This window comes from Vulpes vulpes, chromosome 9, assembly GCF_048418805.1.
Source record: "Vulpes vulpes isolate BD-2025 chromosome 9, VulVul3, whole genome shotgun sequence".
Classification (NCBI taxonomy): Eukaryota; Metazoa; Chordata; class Mammalia; order Carnivora; family Canidae; genus Vulpes; species Vulpes vulpes.
In genome coordinates, this window is record NC_132788.1 from 55,005,300 (window position 1) to 55,027,915 (window position 22,616).

At 51.1% G+C, this 22,616-nt stretch overlaps 1 protein-coding gene across 4 annotated transcripts in view; it reads right to left on the minus strand.

Annotated features, from left to right (window-relative positions):
• Positions 1-22,616, minus strand: part of MGLL (monoglyceride lipase) — a 112,792-nt gene that overhangs the window by 15,421 nt on the left and 74,755 nt on the right. For 2 of the 4 annotated variants that reach the window (XM_072720141.1, XM_025991593.2), the window contains exons 4-6: positions 16,286-16,422; positions 14,902-15,012; positions 4,471-4,560 (exon numbers count right to left, since the gene is read on the minus strand). In XM_072720141.1, the coding sequence (XP_072576242.1) occupies positions 4,471-4,560; positions 14,902-15,012; positions 16,286-16,422 (338 nt within the window). The remainder of the gene's footprint in view (positions 1-4,470; positions 4,561-14,901; positions 15,013-16,285; positions 16,423-22,616) is intronic. The other 2 variants (XM_072720142.1, XM_072720140.1) reach the window with 1 other exon arrangement.

Sequence of the window (22,616 nt, forward strand, 5' to 3'; positions counted from 1 at the left end):
ATAAAATCAGCTAACCAAATCGGGCATACTGGAAAGCTAATAACCGGTTCTCAGAGGGGATTTCTGTGGGAGGCTGTGTCCTGAGGACAGAGTGGGAGGCTGGGGCCTATCTTTAGCTGTGGTTACAATTAGTCAAAAGCCTCAGTGATGGCCGAGCTTTCCAAGGCCTGGCAGGAGCCTTCCCAGGGCCTCGGGCAGATGTAGCCTCCCCGCAGCCGAGGGGTGGGGGGTAGGTAAAGGGGCGGGGTGGGAGACATGCAGGCAAGAGGGGCAAGGGAGTCCCACCTTCAACACTGGGCACCCCTGAAATGTTAGGCAAGGGTCTGGAGCGGCGCCCCCTCCTAGAGGAACAGAAGGAAGCGAGCTGGCCAGTGCTCACAGCTCTCTGGGTGCCTGGATCTCACCATATGGCCGGCCGGCAGGAGCGCAAGCTAGCCGGGATGCGCTCAGGGGCGGCCAGCGTATTTATAGAAAACACAGACTTGGTTCAATAAGACCAATCGCCTCAGTTGTATATACAGCGGATGCCCCTCGTAGAGGGTCTGACCAGAATCAGCCACGTCTTCCTCTCAGTCTCCACCCTGTTCAGAGGCTGGGTGGAGCTCAGAGAAAGCAGTGCATTCTGTTTTTGGAATCAGGCGGTTGTCAGTGGTTTGATCCTCAGCCATCTCCCCTCTTTACCTCTTGCCCCAGTGTCCTTGGCCGGAGAACTATTTAGAACATTCAAGGCTTCTCAGAGTGGGAGGGATTCATCACATTGTGAAAACCCCACTGTTGAGGGAGGAATGGTGAATATGTCAGCACTCCGATGTTCTGGCCAAGGATGCTAATGTGTAGACACACATAAAAAATGCCCGAATGGCAACTTCTTTGTTCTCAGGATTTTAGTGCCAAGGGCACTTGACTCAGAGCAGAGAGATCTGGACACAAATCCTTACTTGGTAGCTGTGTGTCCTTGGGTAAGTGACTCGCCCTCTCTGGGCCTGCGCTTCCAGAGATGCAAATACTGGTGGTAAGACTGACTGTGGGAGCTGGTGGAACAGAAGCCTAGGGTGTGGGGCTCGGAAGAAGGGTCTGACCACCATGCACTGGCCGGTGTCGGCCAACATAAGGCATTAGGGCCTGTATTCTTGGATGCTCCGCACAGGCTGGGAGCACGTGCCTCTGTGGGCCGGCGGCGGTGAGGCAGTGCCGCTCAGTGGAGGGTGTCCTGCTAACAGGCCGGTGGGCGGTGAGAACACTTGCCACAGCAAGGCCCAAACACACATTGCACACGGGGCTTTTGATATTCCAACGGCAGAGCCAGCCTGCTTCCCCAGAGACACACTTCCAGATCTTCCAAGAGCCTGCAGCCCCTTCCACCCGGTCCTGCGTTCGAGCTTGTTAGGGAGGGGAACGTTTCTTTTCGTTTTGGGGCTTTCATAGCTGCAGGGTTCCGTGGGAAATATCTTAGCTAAAGATGTGCCTTAGGACACCCTGATGTTGGATCCGGGGAGGTGCCTTTTCTGAACACATTCCCCCCCTGGGCGTCGCTATTTTTAAGGCTCAGCAGAGTGTTCAAAGGGAGTCTCCAAGCAGGGACAAGCACGGGGCTGGCTCTCTCCGCGTGGCCGAATGGAAAAGGCTTCTTGGTTATTCCAACTGGAGTCCAGCCTTCAGGCAGCCCGCTGCCTCCTTCCTTGGAGTCTTCCCAGCGGGGAGATACATTAGCATTTCTAAAGAATCACCCCATTTGTCTGCCGCTCAGAAACCCGAGGAATGAGGGTGTGCAGCCTCCAGGGGTGCAGGCTGGAGGGAACAGGGAGGGAAAGAGCCTGCTTGCCCTGCGCTCACACCACACTCCCGGGCTTCCTAAGGCCTTCCGTGGAAGTTTCCATTATCTCAAAAATGAGATAAAAGCTCTGAAATTTGCTACTTTTGAACAAAGATGGTTTGGAATCACTGCATTATCTTCTTCCCTTCCTTTCTGCCTCAGTACCTTCAGGTGGTAAGATAAACAATTTGGATTTGCACCTGGATGTTTCATCGCAAAGATGTCAAAGGGAGCATCGTTGTCCCTCTCTCCCCCTCTCCCTCTCCCTTATTGTTGTGCTAGCGCAGCTGAGGCAAAGATAATTGGTTTTACTAGAGATTGCACATTCAAGCCAGACACATTATTCGGGATGCCAGCAGGTGGAAGAGCCCTTGCCCCCGGGGTGGGGGTGGGGTTGGGGGTGGGGTGGGGGGGTGGGGGGTGTCTCCCTCTCAAATCCTGTCTGCACACAGGCAATGGCCCCCAACCATGGCCGTGGGTACCAGTCAGTGTAAAGCAGGAAAAACAGCTTAGTGACTGTAGATGGTGCCAGAAGCAGGCAACCAGGCATGGGCTTCTCAATGAGATGGGTTCAGCTCTGGCCCCGACGAGTCGTGCACCTCGGAGAGCTTAAACCCCCTACTTAACCCTTGAGCCTCAGTCTTCTCATCTGTGAAACCGGGCTGCTGTTGCTCTCATCCACACACATCAGGATTAGAGGGAACAGCACTGAGTTTGACTTTGGTGTTTCTGGGACCTAAAGGGTGCCTTTTTACTGCATAGATGGGCCTTTTGAAATGACATTTGTCTTCTTTACCCAAATATTCTTTGATCCTGGTGGCCCCAAGATGTGGCTTTGGGAAGCATCATGGGTTTTAAAACTGGATTAAAAATTTCAATTGAAATGTGGATGAAAAAAAAAAAAAGAAATGTGGATGACTTGGGTTATGGGATATCCCTGGGGTCCCCCACAGGCCCCAGCACCCCCTGGGGTCTCTTGCCAGCATCATTCACAAAGAGGTGTCCCTCAGAGGCCTGGGAGTCAGACCTCTGATCAAGACCTCTCTTTCCCACACATTAAGGCCTATTCCCATTTAGTTGTTCACTCTCAGATCACATTTTATAATGAAGCTACAACCTGAGTACTCAGGTCCCAAGGAAATCCAGGAAGGCCACTGGAATACCAGAGCACCCCACTCCATTTTCCAGGATCCTTGGGGAGCCAATGATTCCACGGTTTCAAACTCCTAAGCAAGAGGGGAAACTGAGGCAGAAGAGTAGCAAAATGATTTGTTTAACCCTGAAGATAATTCCAGTATCTTCCAGATGCGCAGGGATGCCTCCTGTCCACCGGCCATAAGCCCACAGGGGTCCTTGCCCCCCCTCAGACAGAGCAAGCTGAGGAGTACACCCCCCTAAGCTCTCAGGCTAGCCCCCCTGCAGCGCCTGGGCCAAGGCAAGTCCTCTCAACATGTGCAGTCTCAGACTGCTCATCTGCAACATGAGCAGCCGGTGGTTCACGTGGCACCTGCCTGGCACCCAGTCAAACGCAGAATGCAAGGTGCTGGACTTGAGCTAGATGGAAAGTGGGCTGGCTCGCTGAGCAGTTTCTTAACAGACCGACCCACATCTCTGGCATATTGGACTGTACTCAGGCCCAGCATCTCAGGCATGTGAGTTGACCTTGACCACTTGTCCCTGCTGACTTTGATGCCTGGTCCCTGGATTGTGACATTAAACCTTTCTGAGCTTCTTTCAGCTGGTTTTGCTTTTACAGAAGATAGCACAGCTCTGTCTGGTGAGCTGTGATGTATTTCCTGGCTCATAGGAGAAGGGGTTCACGAGGTGCCTTATGATCTGACCTGTTTACCCCTTGCCAGTCACCTGCTGCCCTCTATGCTGTGGCTGAACCTAACAACTGACTGTTCTACACGTGGGCTGTCCTTCCTTCGTGCCATGTCTTTATCAGCACAGTTACCTTTTTTGGGAACCCTCTTCCTCAGCTCCAGCACCAGCTCCTACCTCCCTAGCCATGGACCTATGACCTTTGGCCTGGCCCGGATCCTATCTGCTACCACCATCCCAATTTGCCCCCCAGGAACCACCCTTCTGTAAGGCTGAGCCCATGAATTTGGGTGGGGTTGACACCAGTTCTTTCCCTAGATAATAATTTAGGCCTGGACAGTCTGCCAATAAGCATCAGCCCTGAGACGTTTTTTTGGCTTTTCCACCAACTGTCTTTCTGCTGGGGTTGCTGAGGTCAAGCTGCTGGTGACCCTCTTTGCTTGCACTTGGGGAAAGTTTGCCTGGGAATGAAGCCAAACCAGAGGATGTGAGAGCTGGGAAGAGACAGATGGTGAACAAGACTTTCAAGCCCCTGGATCCAGCCATGCCTGAAGCCTTTAGTTCCATTCACTGATAAATACCTCTTTTTGCTTGAATCACTCTGAGTTAGGTTTCTGTCCCTGGCAGCCACAAGAGACCTGGCTGATTCACACAACTTCATTTAGTTTGCTCCTTTGCATGTTCAAGGCACAGCTCAGGCATCATTACCATTTGTGCCTTCCCACCCAATCCTGAGGCTGCACAGCACCTCATGCATCTTTATGTCCCTATCACTTCATGCAGGGCCTCAGTGAAAGGTGTGGCCAGGTCCCCAGGTTTTCAGCAAGACTCACCTCTGTCTTATTCCGAGAGAGCACGCTGGAGTCGATTGGGCCCAGGGACATGTTTGGAAGGACAAGGTTGAGAACTTTCGCAGCCAAGACCTAGGGGGGAGGGGAACACAAGGGGCATCAGTTCCGCCCATGGGACAGTTTACAGTAAATTAAGGCAGGTGATGGCCCAGCTGAGCATCAGCTAGGTTTGCTTCCCAGCGCTGAACACCCCGGACTCCCTCTGCTCTGACTCAGATGGCCTCCAGTTAGTCTGGGGCCTGCGCCAAGGGTGAGCCGGCGGGAGGTGGGCCGCCATGGCAGGCCGCAGGAGGGCCACGTCTATTTTCGGCCTGCTCCAGGTCCTGTGTGGTCACCTCCCCGGCAGGCACGCATAGGCTGTGGTTCTGAATTCTCTGCAGGAGTGGCCTAGCTGAGTTCTTAGGCTCGAGTCTCTGCCCTGGGGTTCCTAAAAATACACAGCCGGAGCCGAATTGCCCAGATCTCCTGTGAGGCGGGATAGTACGGAGGCCCCCAGAGAATGCTGCTCAGAAAAAATTGCTTGATTGCCTGGTTTTCTCTTGGAGGGAAACAGAGTCACCGGCCAGATTAGGAGATGCGTGGCAGAGAGAAAGAGACCTCACTTGACCCCTGGCTGTGCGGTCTGGCGCACTTGGGCACAAGACCTGAGCATCACAGAGCCTCCGCTTCCTTAGCTGCCAGTGGGGACCTTGGCACTCTCCCCAGAGGACCACTGTGTGCAAAAGCACCAGGCACACAGTAGGTGCTTAACCCGTGCTCCTTGAACTTGAGCCCGATGCAGGAACAAGCCTCCTCGTCCCACCCCATCACTCCTGCAGGATCTGGTGTTTACGGAGGGATGGAGTGAGCCTGGATCTCCCACTCCTGCCTGCAGAGTGGGGCTCTTCTCATTTCTGCACTGTGCACAGTCACTCGGGGGTGAAGGATGCTGTTTCACAAGCGAGCTGTGACATGCTGAAATTAGAGTCGCATGGAAGGTGGTGAGCAGTAAATTCTCGGTCTGTGTGGAAGGGGCCCATCATGGAGCTAAGAAGTGACGTCCCCTCGGTACCCTCGGTGGGGGCGAGGGCACAAACGTCTACGGAGTGACAGTCTCCAGTGTGTCGTACAAGCAGGATGTCACCTCACACGACAACCATCTCGCAGGCGGCCAGGGATCAGACACAGAAGAGAAAAGGGCCTCGTTCCTGAAGGAACTCCAGTGCGTGAAGCCACTCTGACACCCACAAGGTCAGCTCCCCATGCTTCAGGCCAGGATGGGAGCCCCCTGCGTGTAAGACTAGCCTCTCTCCCTACACCCCTTGCCCGAGGTCTAGGCCAGCAAATCCCACCCCTGTCCACTCACTGCCGTCGAGGTACCAGGCACCACGCCAGCCCTGAGTGTGTTTGTGACAGTCTAGCACGGAAATATAAGGGGATCCAGCTTGCAGCACTGTGTGGGGGCCTGGACTTGGCCACACGGTCTGGAGCCTCATGGGGTGGACATGACCTGTTGGACAGTATCAAGAGTCAAGGTGGGGTCATGGCCAGCCCCGCGGACAACACAGGACTGGGAGGCCTCAGGGTCCTGGGAGCTCTGACAAAAGAACGGGTTTGGGTGTTTCCAAACACAGATCAAATGCCTGTGAACTCCAGGAATAGGAGTTTCCTCTGGTAACCTAAATTCAGGAGTTGGGATCTGGGCTTTTAAAGGTTAAAAAAAGGTATTGGGCAGCCTGGGTGGCTCAGGCTTCAGCCCAGGGCCTAATCCTGGAGACCCGGGATCAAGTCTCATGTCAGGCTCCCTGCATGGAGCCTGCTTCTCCCTATGCCTCTCTGTGTGTGTGTGTGTGTCTGTCATGAATAAATAAATAAAATCTTAAAAAAAATAATAAAGGTTAAAAAAAGGTATAAATAAAAGGAAAATACGGCAGATAAGGAGCACATTGCCATAAGCAGGGAAGCAATGTGCCGTACCCCGTGGCCTCTGCTGGGCTCCAACCGCATCGGGAGGGTGGACTCCGTGGGACTTACCTCCCCAAGGAGACATTGGCAGGAAGAATTTAATGTGCATCCCAAAGTTTGCACAACTGGTCTAGACATTTTGCCATCCTCAGTGACTCTTGCCGCAGCTCCCTGAGTGGTGTGAGGGCTTATGGTTGACAGTGTGTGACCCTCAGAGTGGCCCATGTGCCCATCTGGTCCGGCCCTCAAGGACACCACTAGTTTTCTGTGCTTCAGTTTCCTACCCATTCCCAGATTAGAACGGCAGATAGCCAGGAAAAGGTGCGGGGGCATACAACCTCAGTAGCCATCCTACAATAAGGTGAGGGGGAGAGACCACCCCGCATCCATCCCAGAGCTCCGAAGCCCACCACCAGATTGCTCAGTGGCCAACAATTTACATTCTGTTGCCCATCACCTGATTCTGCGTGGACCTGAATCAGGTGCCAGCCATTGGTGACAAGACATACTTACCTTCATCTTTGAATCTATATTTCTGCCCTTCATGCTTCTTAAACCAAAACATTTATACCCCAAAGTGCCAAGACCCCTATTTCTAGAAGAAGATGCTGACAGTTTAGGTTTGACAAGGATCAGAAAAGGCAGAGCAGTGGCTTGAACCATCCTTGCTCCGCTTCCACAGAGGGCCAGGAAAGACTGTAGTTGCCAGAGAGGATGACAGTCGTCTCTCTGAGCCACAACTTTTCTTTCTCTTAACAGAAAAACTTTTGCAGCTACAGGGAGCTTTTAGGAAAAGTCTTGGAGGAGAAATAAAAGAGGAGGGCTATTTCTGGACAAGAATTTGCTTTGTACAAAATGAACAATGCCAGGGGCACCTGGGTGGCTCAGCCAGTTAAGTGGCTGCCTTCAGCTCAGGTCATGATCTCGGGGTCCTGGGATGGAGCCCCACATGGGCCTCCATGCTCAGCGGGGAGTCTGCTTCTGTCTCCTGCCCCCTCACCATGCTCTTGCTCTCTCTCAAATAAATAAACAAAATGTTTTTAAAAAGCAAAAAAATCTCAAAATGCACAATGGCCAGGTTTGGTCTCTGGAGGAAACTAAACAGGGCAGATGAGTCGGCTGCCGTGCCTCCCCCTCCTGAGTACAGTAAGCCAAGTGCTGGGGAGACTGGTCCCTCCCGCAGCTGCCAAAAGCCTTCTCCCCCAAAGAACAAGCAGAAGGAGACATGGCAAGGGTGCGTCATGCTCAGGACTGGAGGTGGTGGGTGGCTGGGCCACTGATGTGACCAGCTGTGCACCTCCCTCCACAAGGATTCACAGGGCAGCAGCCACTCTTGCTCCTCTGAGGGAGCGGAACCGGTGGGTCCAGGCTGGGCGAATGCACCTAAAGGAGCAGCTCAGGACAATATGAGTCCCGTGACAGGGCGCAGAGGCAGACACTGGGGTGGGAGCAAGGAGAGCCGGTGATTCAGGCACACACACAGAGGAGGCTGCAGACCCTCCAGGAAGGCAGGGGGCACAGACTAGCCTTCTCTCTCGTCAGCCTGGTGGCATCTTGGCTCTCAACCCCGCAGACCTCCCCAGGGCCTCAGCACCGGGAGACTGCTAAGCCCTGGGTGTGAGTCAACACCAGAGAGAGCCCGCAGAGATGCCTGGCACCCCATTCACGGGACAGGCCCAGGGAGGGAAAACTGAGGGACGCTTCTTGACTTCAGGGAGTCCCTTGGAGTGACATGGGCACCTTGCCTTCCCAGGAAGACAGCACTGTTGTTGGAACCTTCTATTCCTTCCATCCCATTAGTGTAGTAATGGTAGTGGGAGCAGTGCCCCCAGCCAGCCCTCTCCCTCCCTCCTGTAAGTGTGGTCCTCACACCAGCAGCATGAGCAGCACCAGCAGCTCCTAGGGACTCTGGCCTAATTGGACCAAGGTCTACATTTCCACAGGACCCCAGGGCATTCTTGTGCACTGTGAAGGCTGACAGGGTGGGGATGCAGGTATGTCTCGGGGGAGCATCACAAATGCCTCTTCCCAGGTCCCACCCTGAGAGATTCTGATGGAATTAGTCTGAGGTGGGGCCCTGGAGTCAATCATTTTTTTTTCTTTTAAGCTCCCTGGGTGATTCCAGCGTTCAACCAGAGTAGAAAAAGTGTTTTCTTCCACTCCCGGATGGGTCCGGGTATGGACAGGGTTGAGGCTGGCACACGGATGTCTCTGAAAGGCATGCTGCCCTTTTGAAGGAGCCAGGATAAAAGATGTGTGGACAGGCCTAACCCTTAGCTCTTTTTCTAAAGCTACAAAGTCCCAAACCACATTTCTAACAAGATGTAATTGGGTTGAGGCAAATCTTTGGCTGACAATAATGCAGATTAAAAAATTTTAAAAAGAATTAGGTGCTTAGCATCTTCCCCACAAAAAAATCCAAGATGGTTGCAGGGGCAGGATGCCTTAAACAGTTGCAAAAGATATTCCCTTTCCCTGCCCTTCTTTTATGGGTTGTTTATTCCATCAGCCAATAGGGCAGAAAGAACTAACCGGGTTGATTATGGCGATGCAGAGAGTCAGACAAGCTGAGAAGGGGGTATGAGGGAAGGAAGGGCATGTAGTAAGGAAAGAGCGGCAGTGGCAAGGGCCTGACAGACAGAGCCCACACCCTGAGGATCAAGTCTGTTCAGGCTGCCCAGGTGGCTGCCTTGCCACACCATCATCTCCCTCAGCCTCCACCATCATCTCCCTCAGCCTCCACCATCAGCAGCAAGAGCCCCCCAGCTCTTTCCAAGAGAAGGCTAAGGAAGCTGGGAGAGGTGCCAGGGAGGGGTGCGGCTCACCCATAAAGAAGTTGGAATAGAAGAGAATAACCTTCTTGTTGCCAGTTCGCTCAGGCTCTTCGGATAATCCTGCAGGAGTGTGGAGAGCGCCTCAGATCCAGCTCAGGGGAGGGACGACCACAGACCACCCCCACCATCCACGACCCCCCTCCCCAAAGGTTTGTGCCCCACAGGAGCTCCCAGAGGTGCTGACTCAGCAGGAACCGCAGGTCTCATCATCGGAGGATAATTTGGGGATGGAGACCTACAGCTAATGGGCACCAAGTTGCCAGCACCAGAAAAAGGAGGCTGAGAGCCAGGCAAATCTGGATTCGAACTCTGGTTCCGCATCACCAAGAAAGTCTCCGGTCCTCAGTGTCTTCATCCCTCAAATGGGGATAATGAAGTGACCCTCAAAGCCTGGCTGGGGAGGTTACCCGGGACCCAGGTCCCACGGAGCTCATCCTTAACCACCCTCCTGCCTTCTGGCCCTGGGAGAAGCTCAACAAATACTCCGTGGCTGTTTGAAGACAGAGCACCTGCTGATGTTTTTCAGAGCAAAGACTTCAGGAAAAGCATGTGGCCTGCGGCTGTGCAATGAACGTCACGGTCACAGCTAAAACCCCAACCTACTGCACCCACAAAAAAGGACAACTCTCTCAGAAGTGAGGTGCACCTCCTGATGAGCAAGAGGCCAGAGTGTGTCACTGGCCTGTGACACACCCTCGGGGGCATTCCTGAATGAAGTGCAGCGCCCATCACTTTAAATACTAGTGACTTGCACAAATGCCTCTATTGATCTAAAAGGTTTTAATGGCTCCCTAAGATCATTTTTAAGCTTCTGCCACTGAAAGACTTGACAGGAGGGAGGGAATGACAATCGCTATCTTCTAAAGTGGCTCCAGCAGGAGCCCTGTGCAAAAGGGGCCAGAACCCCAGGCCTCCTGTGAAGGAAGTGTCTGTGCAAGGGTCAGCTTAGAATTTCTTGGTGGGGGAGGGATGTACCCTCAGGCCAGCCGAGACTGGAAAGTACCTTGTGCCTTTTCTATAAGCCGAGCTGGGAAGGAGGGCACAGCTGCTCATGGCTGCACGCCCCATGCCTGATATATAGCAGGGGCTCCCCAAAGATGTGCTGGGGAGATGACTCATTCCTTGGATGCCAAGTGTCTAGGGGTTTGAACCTCTAGCTAGGTGCCCAGGTGCGTGCAGGACAGAGGTACACCCCACCTTCACCAAGGTACATCACAGCTGCCAGATTCACGGGCCAGTTCATGACCGTAGTTTAGGTCCTGGTTTCTGTTTATTAGGCAGGTGCTTTAACCAACTAAGCCACAGAGCCTTATTAGGTCCTGGTTTCTGGCTCTAACTTTACAGCAAGTGAGAAAGAGTAGCAATTTCCCCTGCTGCCACCCACCTGCACTCCATCCCCAGCCCCCAGATCATCCCCAGGGCCTTCTGGAGCCCAGTGACTACAAACAGATGAGAATGTGCTCAAGTCCAGGGAAGCTGATGGCAGGATGTTCTGGGCTGAAAGAGAGCATCCTGTCTTGCTCACTGGCCTGGGCTGGGGCCCAAGCTAACCTTGAGCAAGACAATTGGCCTCATCCTTGTCTGTGAATTGGGAATTATTTTTCCCTCTTTACTGGGTGGTGACGGAAAGGAATTGAAACAGTGTTTCACTGAGGTCTAGGTTCATGGCAGCCCTCCTCTCTCTACTTGGCCAGCTGCCTTGGTTGACGGGGAATGGAAGCATCTGGAAGTGCTGGGCTGGCTCCTGCATCCCTGACCCTGGATCCCAGGGGACAACCTTCAGGAAAGAGGCAGAGAAGATCATTTAGAGGACTACCCTTCCTGCAGGCTGTGAGCCCCCATCCTGACCCCAGGCACGGCCCAGGGGGATTTCTGGTGTTCTTCACCCTACCTCACCACCCCCTCCTAGAAAAGCTAATGGCTCTGCAACCTGCCCTGAGTTCCTGCATGCTGTTCCAGGGCAAGGCTAAGTAAGGAGACCAGAGTCTAACACATACACCCTCTAGCAGGGCAGCTGAGGGTGTCATCTCTGTACCCCAGAATGACTCTAGCCCTGCTGCTCTCAGGGGGTGAGACATGGAGATAATCCCCCATGAAATGGCCTCATAAGCAGCTGAGACTCGTTCTGATACACTGGATATTGTTTCCAAATTTCTCCTGCTGTCACTTCCCTTGTGCAACCACATTCTAAACACAGACAGGGTTTGGGGGCCAGAAGTCTCCTTTGTCTGTTCTCTGGGCTCAATATACCCCAATGTGTTGAAAAGGGAGCATGGGGCAGCCCAGGTGGCTCAGCAGTTTAGTGGCGCCTTCAGCTCGGGGTGTGATCCTGGAGACCTGGGCTCGAGTCCCGCGTTGGGCTCCCTGCATGGAGCCTGCTTCTTCCTCTGCCTGTCTCTCTCTCTCTCATGAATAAATAAATAAAATCTTAAAAAAAAAAAAAAAAGGAAAAGGGAGCATGGAGGTTAAGACCAGATGTATGCAGGTCTGGCGGGGTGTGGGGGACCGGGCCGGGGTGGGGAGGGCAAAGGCTGTAGTCTGGTGGGGGGATCAGCGTTCCACATTCCAGGGGGTGGGGGCTGTCATCTTCCACAGGCCTGTCTACTCAAAGACTCAGATGCCTCGTGCTGCCCGCTTTGATGATTTGGGGAGTCTCTCCAGCAGGAGTTTGGTCCCATAAAACAAATGGTTGCAACAGTCTATGGGCTGAGCTCCGGGAGAGGAGGCCCAGGGCCAGGACTCCAGCTTTGTGCTCCGCGGCCCCGGGAAGGCCCCCTCCTCCACCTCATGTCTGAGGTCTGTAGTGGGGCTCACAGACCTTACCTGATCCAGGCCCTATCCTGAACTGTTTTTGCTAATCCTGCTGGGGAGGGAGCTGCAAGAGGTATCTCAAAGTAAAATAACCGAATTGAAGCCAAACCCTCAAAAAGGAACAAACCGACAGAAAGCACAAAGGGGGTATTCTCATTTGTGCAAAAACACAGGACCGGATGAGGGTGCCTGCGTGTCCCAGCTGGAAGGACACTCTGGCTGCCCACCTCCGGGCAGAGAGACCGTGTGCTGTCTATCCTCTCTCGTCGTCCAGAGTTTGAACCATATGAATGTATTATTCTAAAGATGTTTAAATTTTAAACATTCTATGAGACTCTGTCAGGAAGGTTGTTAGACAAGACCTGATGTGTGCAGGGGTAATCAAGTCACCCCGGGGGCGGGTAGGCAAACGAATCAGAGAATCTGTCAGTCAAAACTGCCCAAGACCCAGAGGCAGCAACAGATTTCATGGTGGGGAAGATGTGTCCTCAGGTCTGGGGGCAACAGGAAATCCAATTTGTCTTGGTTAATAAGAGGAGACCAGCACCCCCCAGGGACGGCTGGTTCCTGATTTGACAAGGTGATCTATTAGCACAGAGCCCCGAGAGGTCACGCTGGCAGCCTTGCCCGAGAGTTCCACCTCTGCCAGTGACCCTGAGGGGAAGCCTTGTGGCCCACCTCCGGGCCCTGCTACCATGACCCCCATGTGCATTGTATCTGGTGAGCCTCATGGTCTCCACTTATCTCTAAGGGAAAGCATCCTAGACGGAGAGTGGTCAGCCCCAGATCCAAATCAATCTCACAAGTTGTGTGATCCTGGCGAGTCACTCACCCTGCCCAAGCCTCAGTGTTCCCATTCACAAAGCAAGGTCACAACCTCTCCCTAGGGCGATAGTGCACAAGAAAGTGCCCATGCTTGGCAATCGGTGAACTGAGTAAATCTTCCTGAGTCAGAGAATATGGATGCAGTGAGAACTCCCCTCTCCACTGTGGTGATCCTGGTCTTGCTTATTCTACTTAGAAAATAACCTTGATTTGAGTGATTTGGCTTCATATAATCACACTCATGATGGGAGCTGTCCCCACAGTCCTACATCCTCTTGCACGTTTCACTGACCATGAAGTAGCTCATCTGTGCATTTTCCCTGTGGTTCTATGAATTACCTTTATTTCTTTCCATGGCAGAGCCAGGGTGGCCTCCCACACAGCCCTGAAATTTACTAATGATAGTTGATTTCAATAAGTCAGTGGCGGTTTCCTTAAAATGGGGTAAAATTCGAAGAAGCTTGTGCATCTCTGTTCTTCAGCCAATTAAGTAAATCGTTGTTCTCTGGTTAAACCATCAGACAGTTCCAGGTTTCTCTTTTACTCAGCCTGCCTCCATTTCAATTTGGTGACATTCCTGTATCTAAGCGAAAGCCTGGACACAGGACCTGCCCACCCAGCTCTGGCTGTGGGCTGGAGGAAACACTTTGAAAACATTTTCATAAGGTTTCATTCCCTGCACTGCGCTCCCGTTTGGATTCTCAGGAGAATACTGGAGGAATCAAGCTAAGGCAATTATTTAAATGTCCTGCCATCATTTGATGGTGAGGCCAGGGAAAGTAGGCTAAGCCATGGGCTGATGGCTGCCCAGTTCCTCAGGGCCCCCTGACTCCCCATCTCACCCCCCACATCCTTTGAGAGTTCTGATAACTGGCTCAGGCAGCAGCCCCATAAGATTAACCCTACCCTGGGGATCCACGGGGTGTGTGGCTCTGTGCTCTCTTAAACCTCACGCCGCTGAAGGATGGGTCTGTAACATTCACAACTCATGTTCACAGCAAGCAGTCCTGCGAGGCCATGGTTTCATCTCCTTTCTCAGAGAAAGCACCTGTTCTACTCCTAGATCTTACAGTTGACCCTTGAATAATTCCAGGACTAGGGGTGCCAAACCACCGGGTAGTGGAAAATCATGTGTAACTCTGACAACCTCCTCCCCCCAAACGTAGCTCCTAATAGCCTACTGTTGACTGGAAACCTTACTGATAACATAGTTGATTAGCACATATTTTGTATGTATCATACACTATATTCTTACAATAAAGTACACTAAAGAAATAATGTTATTAAGAAAATCATAAGGAAGAAAAAATCATAAGGAAGAGAAGATATAGTACGACATTTATTGAAAAAAATCCGTGTTTAAGTGGGCTCGTGGAGTTCCTATCTGTGTTGTTCAAGGGTCAACTGTTTGTTTTTAGCTTATTTGCCTTGTCAGAGTCACTCGAAGCGCCAGAACCAAGAGCATGTACACACATGCTACTCCATAACAGTGTAACCAAAAACCAAAATGATGGATAAAACAAAGTGATGGATCAATAGAGTCAGAGGGAAAAGTGCTCTGGGCTGGAGCAGAGCTACAGTGAGTATGCTTCTACGGCACCGTTACAAATGGCCTGCAATTCCACTCACTGGGCACTTTTGGCTGAAGTTGGCAAATATTCAATGAAAATCAGCTCAAGCCTTGAACATAAATTGTTAACAAAGGTTGTTTTGCTGGATTCCTGTCACCTCTCCCCTTTTTAACTCTCACCAATAAAACATGCATAAACAGGAAATCACTTTTCTTTCATCTCTAGGGGGAAAAAAAAAAACAACCACACCTGGCTTTGGAAATTATAGAACCCCAGTGGCAACAATGTTTGTTATTTGTCCAAACCTTCACTCAGCAGATCATGAAGTCCAAAAACAGACTTCGGCCCTCTTGCCCAGACTCTAGCTATAAATCGACACCCTGGGTCTTTGAACTGCAAGACTTGCACAGAACTGGAAGTCCGTTTACCTTGAAAGTTGTTGCAGACTCAGGATTGGCAAGAACCAAAGGTGAAATCAGGACCATGCCAGAGAAGTGGCTCGGCCTCTCCGCGGCTGTGAGGATGGCGATGGCACCTCCCTGCAAAGCAAAACGGGCAGGGTTGCCACGTGCCAGCTTCCAGCAGCGCACAGCTTCCTACTAAGCACCATCTACACGCTCCTCCTAAGCTGCAGTCCTGGCCTGGAGCCCTGGGGAGGTCTACCTTGGAATAGGCACCATGGAATGTTGGATAAACTGGATCTGAAATTATTTTATTACACATGTTTTTTCTCTGGGTTTTCCAAGAGCAAACATTTCAGAGAGATATAAATAAGGCTCCTGCTTGTAGGCTGCAAGTTAAACAACACATTCCTACTTCGTTTCAAGCCAAAAGCTGGCAGGCCCCCAATTCCTCCATCCCGTCAGCCTTAATAGGAGATTTGTGTTTTTGTAATCGGATTATATGGACAGATCGCTATACTTCTTTTTCTTTTTCCCGGTTCGGTCAGGCTCCCAGAAATTTAGGTTCCAAGAAAAATACTGAGTGAACGTGGATGGTGCTGAAAGCCTGGGGCCTTGGTTATTTGTCTGAAGCTGCGGGTAACTGGAACCAAGAGTTGAAACCACGTGTGCTTACAGAGGCCAGGCAGGTAAGAGAGACCCAGGAAGCCAGACAGGTGGTGACAAGGGGGGCAGAAGTCCTGCCCCAGAGTGAAGAGTACCCTCCCCCTGCACCCCACATTCAAATTTCATCAGTTCAAGATTCTCTGCCAGCCAACTTGTCAGCCTGTTGGGAGCTAGATATGCCCTGGGGCCCGCCCATTGAGGACCACGGGTCTGAAGATGATACTTGGTTGATTCTTAGGGGATTTCATACATTCACAAGGTGAAAAGGATTTCGAATGACCTTTACGGAATGGTTGCCCTGGGAGGCTGTGTCTCTAGTTCCCGTTTGTACACATAGGGTTTGGGCACGTTCCCGCCCCGAGAAACGGCTCTACGGGAAGAAGTGCCCTTGGGAAGCTCATGAGAAATGGCACTAAGGGGTCAGCAGAGCTTGAAAAAGAGACTGATTTCCCAAGAGGCCCCACAGCTGAGGTCCCAGTAGGGATGGACAGGCAGCCTCCTGGCACTTGGGCCCCGAAGGGAAGCTAGCTCCCTCTGGGGCTGTCTCCTGGATTCCAAACCTGGCTCGTCCCCAGCTAAATTGCCTGGGAGCTTCAAGTATAGGGCATGCGGGCGGGGGGGGGGGGGGCACGTGCTACAAAGGCAGAGAGCAGATGGGGTGGGGAGCACCTCTTCTTCATCACGGCCTTCTCACATCTGCCACCCACCGCGAGGCTGAGGATCAGGTCTTCTGGGGTCTACTTACCATGGAGTGGCCCAGAAGGAAGACAGGAAGCCCTGGGTAGTCTTTCTGCATGAAATCCACGTGCTGTAACACGTCCCTGATGAAAACGTGGAAGTCAGACACCACCATTCTCTCCCCTTCGCTCTGTCCATGGCCAACTGGAAGTGAACGGGAGATGAGAATCGCAGTCACCAGGAGTCTGTCTGCTGCTCAAGCTCAGGGATTTCCCCACCAGAATGACAGGCGGCTCTTTACTGAGGACCTGAGTGTAGCATCTCATCGAATCCTTTCTTTCCCACCACTCTCCCACAGGGGACTTCTCTCCCCATTTTCCAGCTTAGGAACTTGAAACACAGACTGGTCAAGGAACTTGGCCTAGGTCACACAGCTGGAAGTGGTAAGCCAGGATGTTAACATTGCAAAGGCTGTCCACACAGCCAGGAGGCTCTCCGTGTGGCCGTTTCCAAGGAAGGAAGGCACAGGTGCACAGAGTCTCACCAGGCCTGATTTTCTACCAAGTGGGCAGGAGTAAAAGTGATGGGGCTCAGAATTTTCTGGGTTTTTCTCAGCTCTTTGATCCTCACAGTTGTGTTTCAAGGTTAGCCTTTTGCCAGGCAAAGGGTTGCAGGCTGTCACCCCATTTTACAGCTTTCAGTGACGATAATATGACAAACACACAATGAGAAATAGTCAAGTGTGTTTGCCAGAGATCTCAACAAAGCCGCAATAAAACTAGGTCACAGTGTATTCCTCCTGGATTTTATGATCTGTCACATTTCTGTACTGCACATTTCCCCTTGTTCTTTTCTTAGGGTCTCTCCACGTTTTCCCCTCTCTGAAGGACATCAGTCGCTATAGAAACAGCGCGCTGGCTTTCTTATTCAGGCTGTAAGCAGCTCATGCAACCGTTTGAAAATCACAAAAAAGAAAGAGCTCCCAGAGAACAGGGGCCACACAGCCAGGACATCTGCCCAAACCCCTCCTGCCACCTCTGTGGGGCACCTGTCACAGGAATAATGATGGCAACACTCCTTTCATGGATGGCAAGGATTTACTGCCTAGAACTGACAGGCGGCCCACACCTCCAACCCAGAACCCACATTGTTGGGCCATCAGCAAGCCCCCATTTCCCACTGTCCTGTCTGCCACGCTGCCCTGCTCTGGCCCTGCCGTCACATGCAGCCCAGTGCCACCAGCTCTGTCACCTTCCCAATGGCACCCTCTGCTCCCTTACCCCCTGAGGATTTTTGTCTCCTCTTTAAATTTATTTTATTTTATTTTTTAAGATTTTATTTATTTATTTATGAGAGACATAGAGAGAGAGGCAGAGACATAGGGGAGCCTGATGCAAGGACCCCAGGATCACACCCTGAGCTGAAGGCGGATGCTCAACCATTGAGCCACTCAAGCTCCCCATTTTTATTATTTTTATTTTGGTAAAATATACATAACACAAGTTTTACCCTCTTAACTACCTTTCAGCATAGAGTTCAGTGGACTTGAGTACATTCATGTAGTTGTGCTGCTACCACCACCATCCACCTACAGAAGTTCCCCAAACTGAAACTCCATACCTATTGTTATGGTCTGAACTGTGTCCCTTCCTCCTCCCATCCCCAAATTCCTATGTCGAAGTCCTAAATCCTTGTGGCTCAGAATGTGACTTTATTTGGAGACAGGGCCTTTGAGGAGGCCTAAAACGAGGCCCGTATGGTGGGTCTTAACCTTAATCGACTGGTGTCTTGATAAGCAAAGGAGGTTAGGACACAGAGACTTAAAGGGCATGCCCTCAGGGGAAAGACCATGTGAGGACACAGGGAAAAGGGGACGATCTGCAGGCCAAGGAGAGGCACCTCAGACAGCCCTGCCGACACCTCAATCCTGGGCTTCCAGCCTCCAAAGTGCCAGAAAATCAGTGGGTGCTATTTAAGCCACCCCATCTACAGTGTTTTGCCACAGCAGCCAGAGGTCTGATACACCCATCCCATAACAATTCCCCACTCACCTCTCCCCCCACGTCCGCAGACTGTAGTTCAGTAATGGTATGGGCCAGTCTTATGTTTAAAGTTTAAGTTATTACAAATATGTCATAATCATTTCCCCTCTGTGTTTATGTTACTAATTTGATATACTATTAGACTTGTTAATTTCACATTTCAAGAAATTTGTTTCCAGCTATAAGTTATGCTTTTCAATTTAATTTTCTCTTCTGAATACATACACATTGACCTCATACAATGATTGGAAATTTATAGGAAGCTTCATCCAAGGAAGTCTCACTTCTATGCCTATCTATTCTACCTCTCCTCTCTTGCTCCCTATGGTTAACCATCTTCGTTATTTTCTGTTTTTTTCTTGAAGCACTTCTTTCTGCAAAAAATATGAAAATTGTCTACTCATATTTTCCCTCCTTTCTTGCATTAAAGGTCGCATGCCATACAATGCTTCTATTCTACAATAGGCTTTTCTTTCACTTTTAGCATATTCTGGAGATTATTTCATTACAACCAGGCTACAGAACTCTTCTTCATCTTGTTGAACTGCTGTGTGATACAACATTGCCTGAGTGAATGGAAGTTCCTTCAAGCAGTCTCTCACTGAAAGCTATTTTTTTATATAGATTTTATTTATTCATGAGAAACACAGAGAAAGAGGCAGAGACATAGGCAGAGGGAGAAGGAGGCTCCCTGTGGGGAACCCGATGCAGAACTCAATCCCAGGACCCTGGGATCATGCCCTGAGCTGAAGGCAGATGCTCAACCACTGAGTCACCCAGGCGTCCCTTAAGAAATTTTTCTATATTAGTTGCTCTTTTGCCCTTTGACTTCATTTATGTTGTGTTTAGCTGTGTGGGTGCGTCTTACTTTTAAAGAGCCAAATAATAATTCATTTCTTTCTATGGCTTCTGAATTTTGATTCTTGGTTATATAGGCTTTCCCTACTTCAGGGTTCTAAAGGATGCTGTCAGTCATACGTTATGAGTTCTTTTATAGTTTCATTTCTTTTTTTGTGGTAACACGTATATAACGTGAAGTTCACATGAATCACTTCTAAGTGTCGAGCTCCGTGGCATCAAGGACACTCATGGTGTTGTGTGCCTGCCATGTCTGTTGAGCTGCAAAATGCAGATGGGTCTTCACTGTCTTAACAAAAGTCATAAAAGTCCATTACTTCATCAAATGGTGAGTTCATCATTGTAACACATGGAAGTTCCCATTTTCACTTGAATCTAGTCTATTTCTGAATTTCTGCTCAAGTCCTCCCATCTGCTTCTTCTTCGGGAGTTAGCTCCCGTTATTAAGCATTACAGTATCTTCCTATCCTTCCTGCAGATTAAAAGCAGGCAGGAGGGAGGCCCCAGCACTCCCCAGCTCCCCTTTGCTCCTGTCTGTGGCTCCTCTGGCTCTCCTCCTGGTGTAGAGGTCTCCGGGCCACACAGTCTCTGGCTCCTGGCTCTTTCCAGAGCTGCAGATCCATCTTGCCAGTCCCTGGTCTGAAAAATTCCCATCTGTCCCTTGGCTCCTTAAACTGGTTCCAAACCGGCTCTCCTCCTGGCTTCTACATTTTGGTTCATGGCCCCAAATCATTCAGGCCAAAACAGGGCTGTTGTCTTGGACTTTCATTCTATCCCTACATCCAGCTGATGCCCAATTCCTTCTGGATTTCCTGAGGCATAACCTCCTGAATCTGTCAATTGAAGGGGGTGAGGCCCTCGTTGGGTGTCACAGGCCACAGTCTCTTGTCCGGTCTTCCTGCCCCCCAAGCTCTCTGTGCTCTAACCTGCTCCGCACTGCCCTGCTCTGCTTCTGGGAGCTGCTCAATCCTCACGTAGCCAGACCTCCCCCACTTTCCAGAACTCGGTCTACACATTCCAGCCCAGGATTTGGGGCCTTCCCTAAAGGCTCTTACTCGTCCCTCTGCCTCGTAGAAACTTTTTTTTTTTTTTAAGATTTATTTATTTACTTACTTACTTATTTATGAGAGACACAGAGAGGCAGAGACACAGGCAGAGGGAGAAGCAAGTTCTCCGCGGGGAGCCCAATATGGGACTTGATCCCAGAACCCTAGGATCATGCCCTGAGCCAAAGGCAGATGCTCAACCACTGAGCCACCCAGACGTCCCAATAGAAACATTCTAAGGCACACTGACACCCACCTGCCCACTGTTTGTCAAAGCATATCCATATTGTCCCTGTCATGGAACAGCTGGCCCCTCTGGGGCAGTGTCCTCACTCCTTCACCAGGCCAGGAGCAAAGTCCTTTAAGACCGGGTACAAATCTGACCACTTCCATGAAGTCAGCTGTAGCCCTCCAGATGCAAGTGTGATTTTTTTCCCTTCCATACCCCAAAGCACTTCTTGTCTCTATCACACCTGAGCTGATGAGACATGCCCTCTTTCTCTCCCCCAGCACCATCTGCCCCCCATGGCCTGAGGGTCCTTGGAGCCAGGGTGACAAAAGCTTTGGTTAGTGGCTCTTGACCCCCACTGTACTGTGTCGTGGAGGATTCTGAGGCTAGTCTGGCTGGACTGGGCAGAAAGGAGCATAGTGAATGATTAGTGAAGTGTGCTATGGACAGGAAGGAGGAGGTTCAGCATGTGTGCACCCCGTATTTGCCAGGCTATCCTGGCAAGCAAGGATCCTATTTTATTCATCTGCACATGCCTTGGGGCTCTGTACACAGGCCTGGCGGCAGGTAGGTGCTTGATTAATGCCTGTTGAAATGGATTATAGGCAGTATTTTCATAATGGCCACTCATCAAAGAGATTTAACCCCATGACTCCAGTCACAGTGGATGTGATACATTTCCTTTCCCACCCTGTAGACGGAGCCTATGGAGCAACAGTCTGCACGTACAACTCAGATTCTTCTTTCCCTCATATCTTTTTATTATTATTATTTAAATTCAATTTGCCAACATAAAGTACATACTTAATTTCAGATACAGTGTGCAATAATTCATTAGTAGTGTATAACACCCAGTGCTCATCCCATCACGTGCCCTTCTTAATGCTCATCACCCAGTTACCCCATCCCCTACCCCCTCCCTCGTGCTTGCTCTCTCTCTCAAATAAATAAATTTTTTTTAAAAAGCTGGTAAAATTCAGTCTTAAGGGAAGAGGGAGTGTACAAAGCAGGAATAACACCACCTGATATTTGAGTGGCAGTATATAATTTACAAAGCCCTTTCCCAGGGTTTAATCCATCTGATCCTTCCAATTCTGTGGGTTAGGGTTCCATTCCCTACTTTCTAGCAGAGAACAGTGACCCTCAGGTAGACGGATGGGGCTCGGCCCTGCAGACTCCAGGTCCAGTGCTTTACTGTCACAGCTCTGTGGGAAGCATGAGCAGGAGGCAGGAGGCTGGGAAGCTGGTGGAATGAAAAGCAAAACCCCTCCAAACAGGATGAAGAAACCGCTGTGAGAACACACAGCTGGCCTCTGGCCTCCGAGCCTGTGCCCTCGTGCCAGGAGCTGCTCACCCATGAGGCAAGCGCGGGCAGGGGTCGATCGGCAGTGACTCACGTGGAGCAGGTCACACTCGCCACGTGGCTGAGCCCTTTAATGCCTGCACATGTGCAAACACGGGCCCTGGGAAGCACCCTTTGAGAGCCTTCTCAAATATTTGAGCACGGGGTACAGTGCAAACATACAGGCCAGGCAGAGACCAACATCCAAAATGAACCACAGCACGCAGCAACAGACACTCACTGAAGACCTCATGTCTGTGAGCGCACAGTGTTCAAAGGTGTCAGCACGGACACAATGACCCATCTGGGAGGTTCAGCAGCCTCCCTGGGCCAGGGTCCCCTTGAGGACGTACTCTCTGAGCTAAGCTGGGAAGAACGGCCGGGTCCACGATGGGCAGGGTGCGCGGGCCTCTGCCCCAGGCACAGAGTGGATGGACCAGGATCCCAGGTGGGAGGGAGTGTGCTGCCTTGGGTTTGGGGCCATAGTCTGGCTGTTGGCATCTATCTAGAGAGAAGGGGCACCCGAGACAGTCTAACAAAGAGTGACATGTGCATCTGTTTAAAAACTGGCTTCACTTGATCACTTTTGCCATGAGACGATCACAGAAAGTCTTGCTCAAGGCTTTGTCCACTGCCTACATCTATGCCCTGCCCCCTACGTATAGGGAACCCTGACACAGCTTTTGCTCTGGCTGCCAGGAGTTAGGAGGGAACTTCATCTCTGGGAGGAGGGACGGAGTCATCAGGGTGTGCAGTGGCCCTTGGGGTGGAGTGGACTGAAGACATGGTGAGTCAGAGACCTTCCTCAATGAAGAAGGACATGTAGCCCTGGCCGAGGTCCTGGTCTTGATCTCTGTTCCTGCCTCCACCCACTAGGCCCC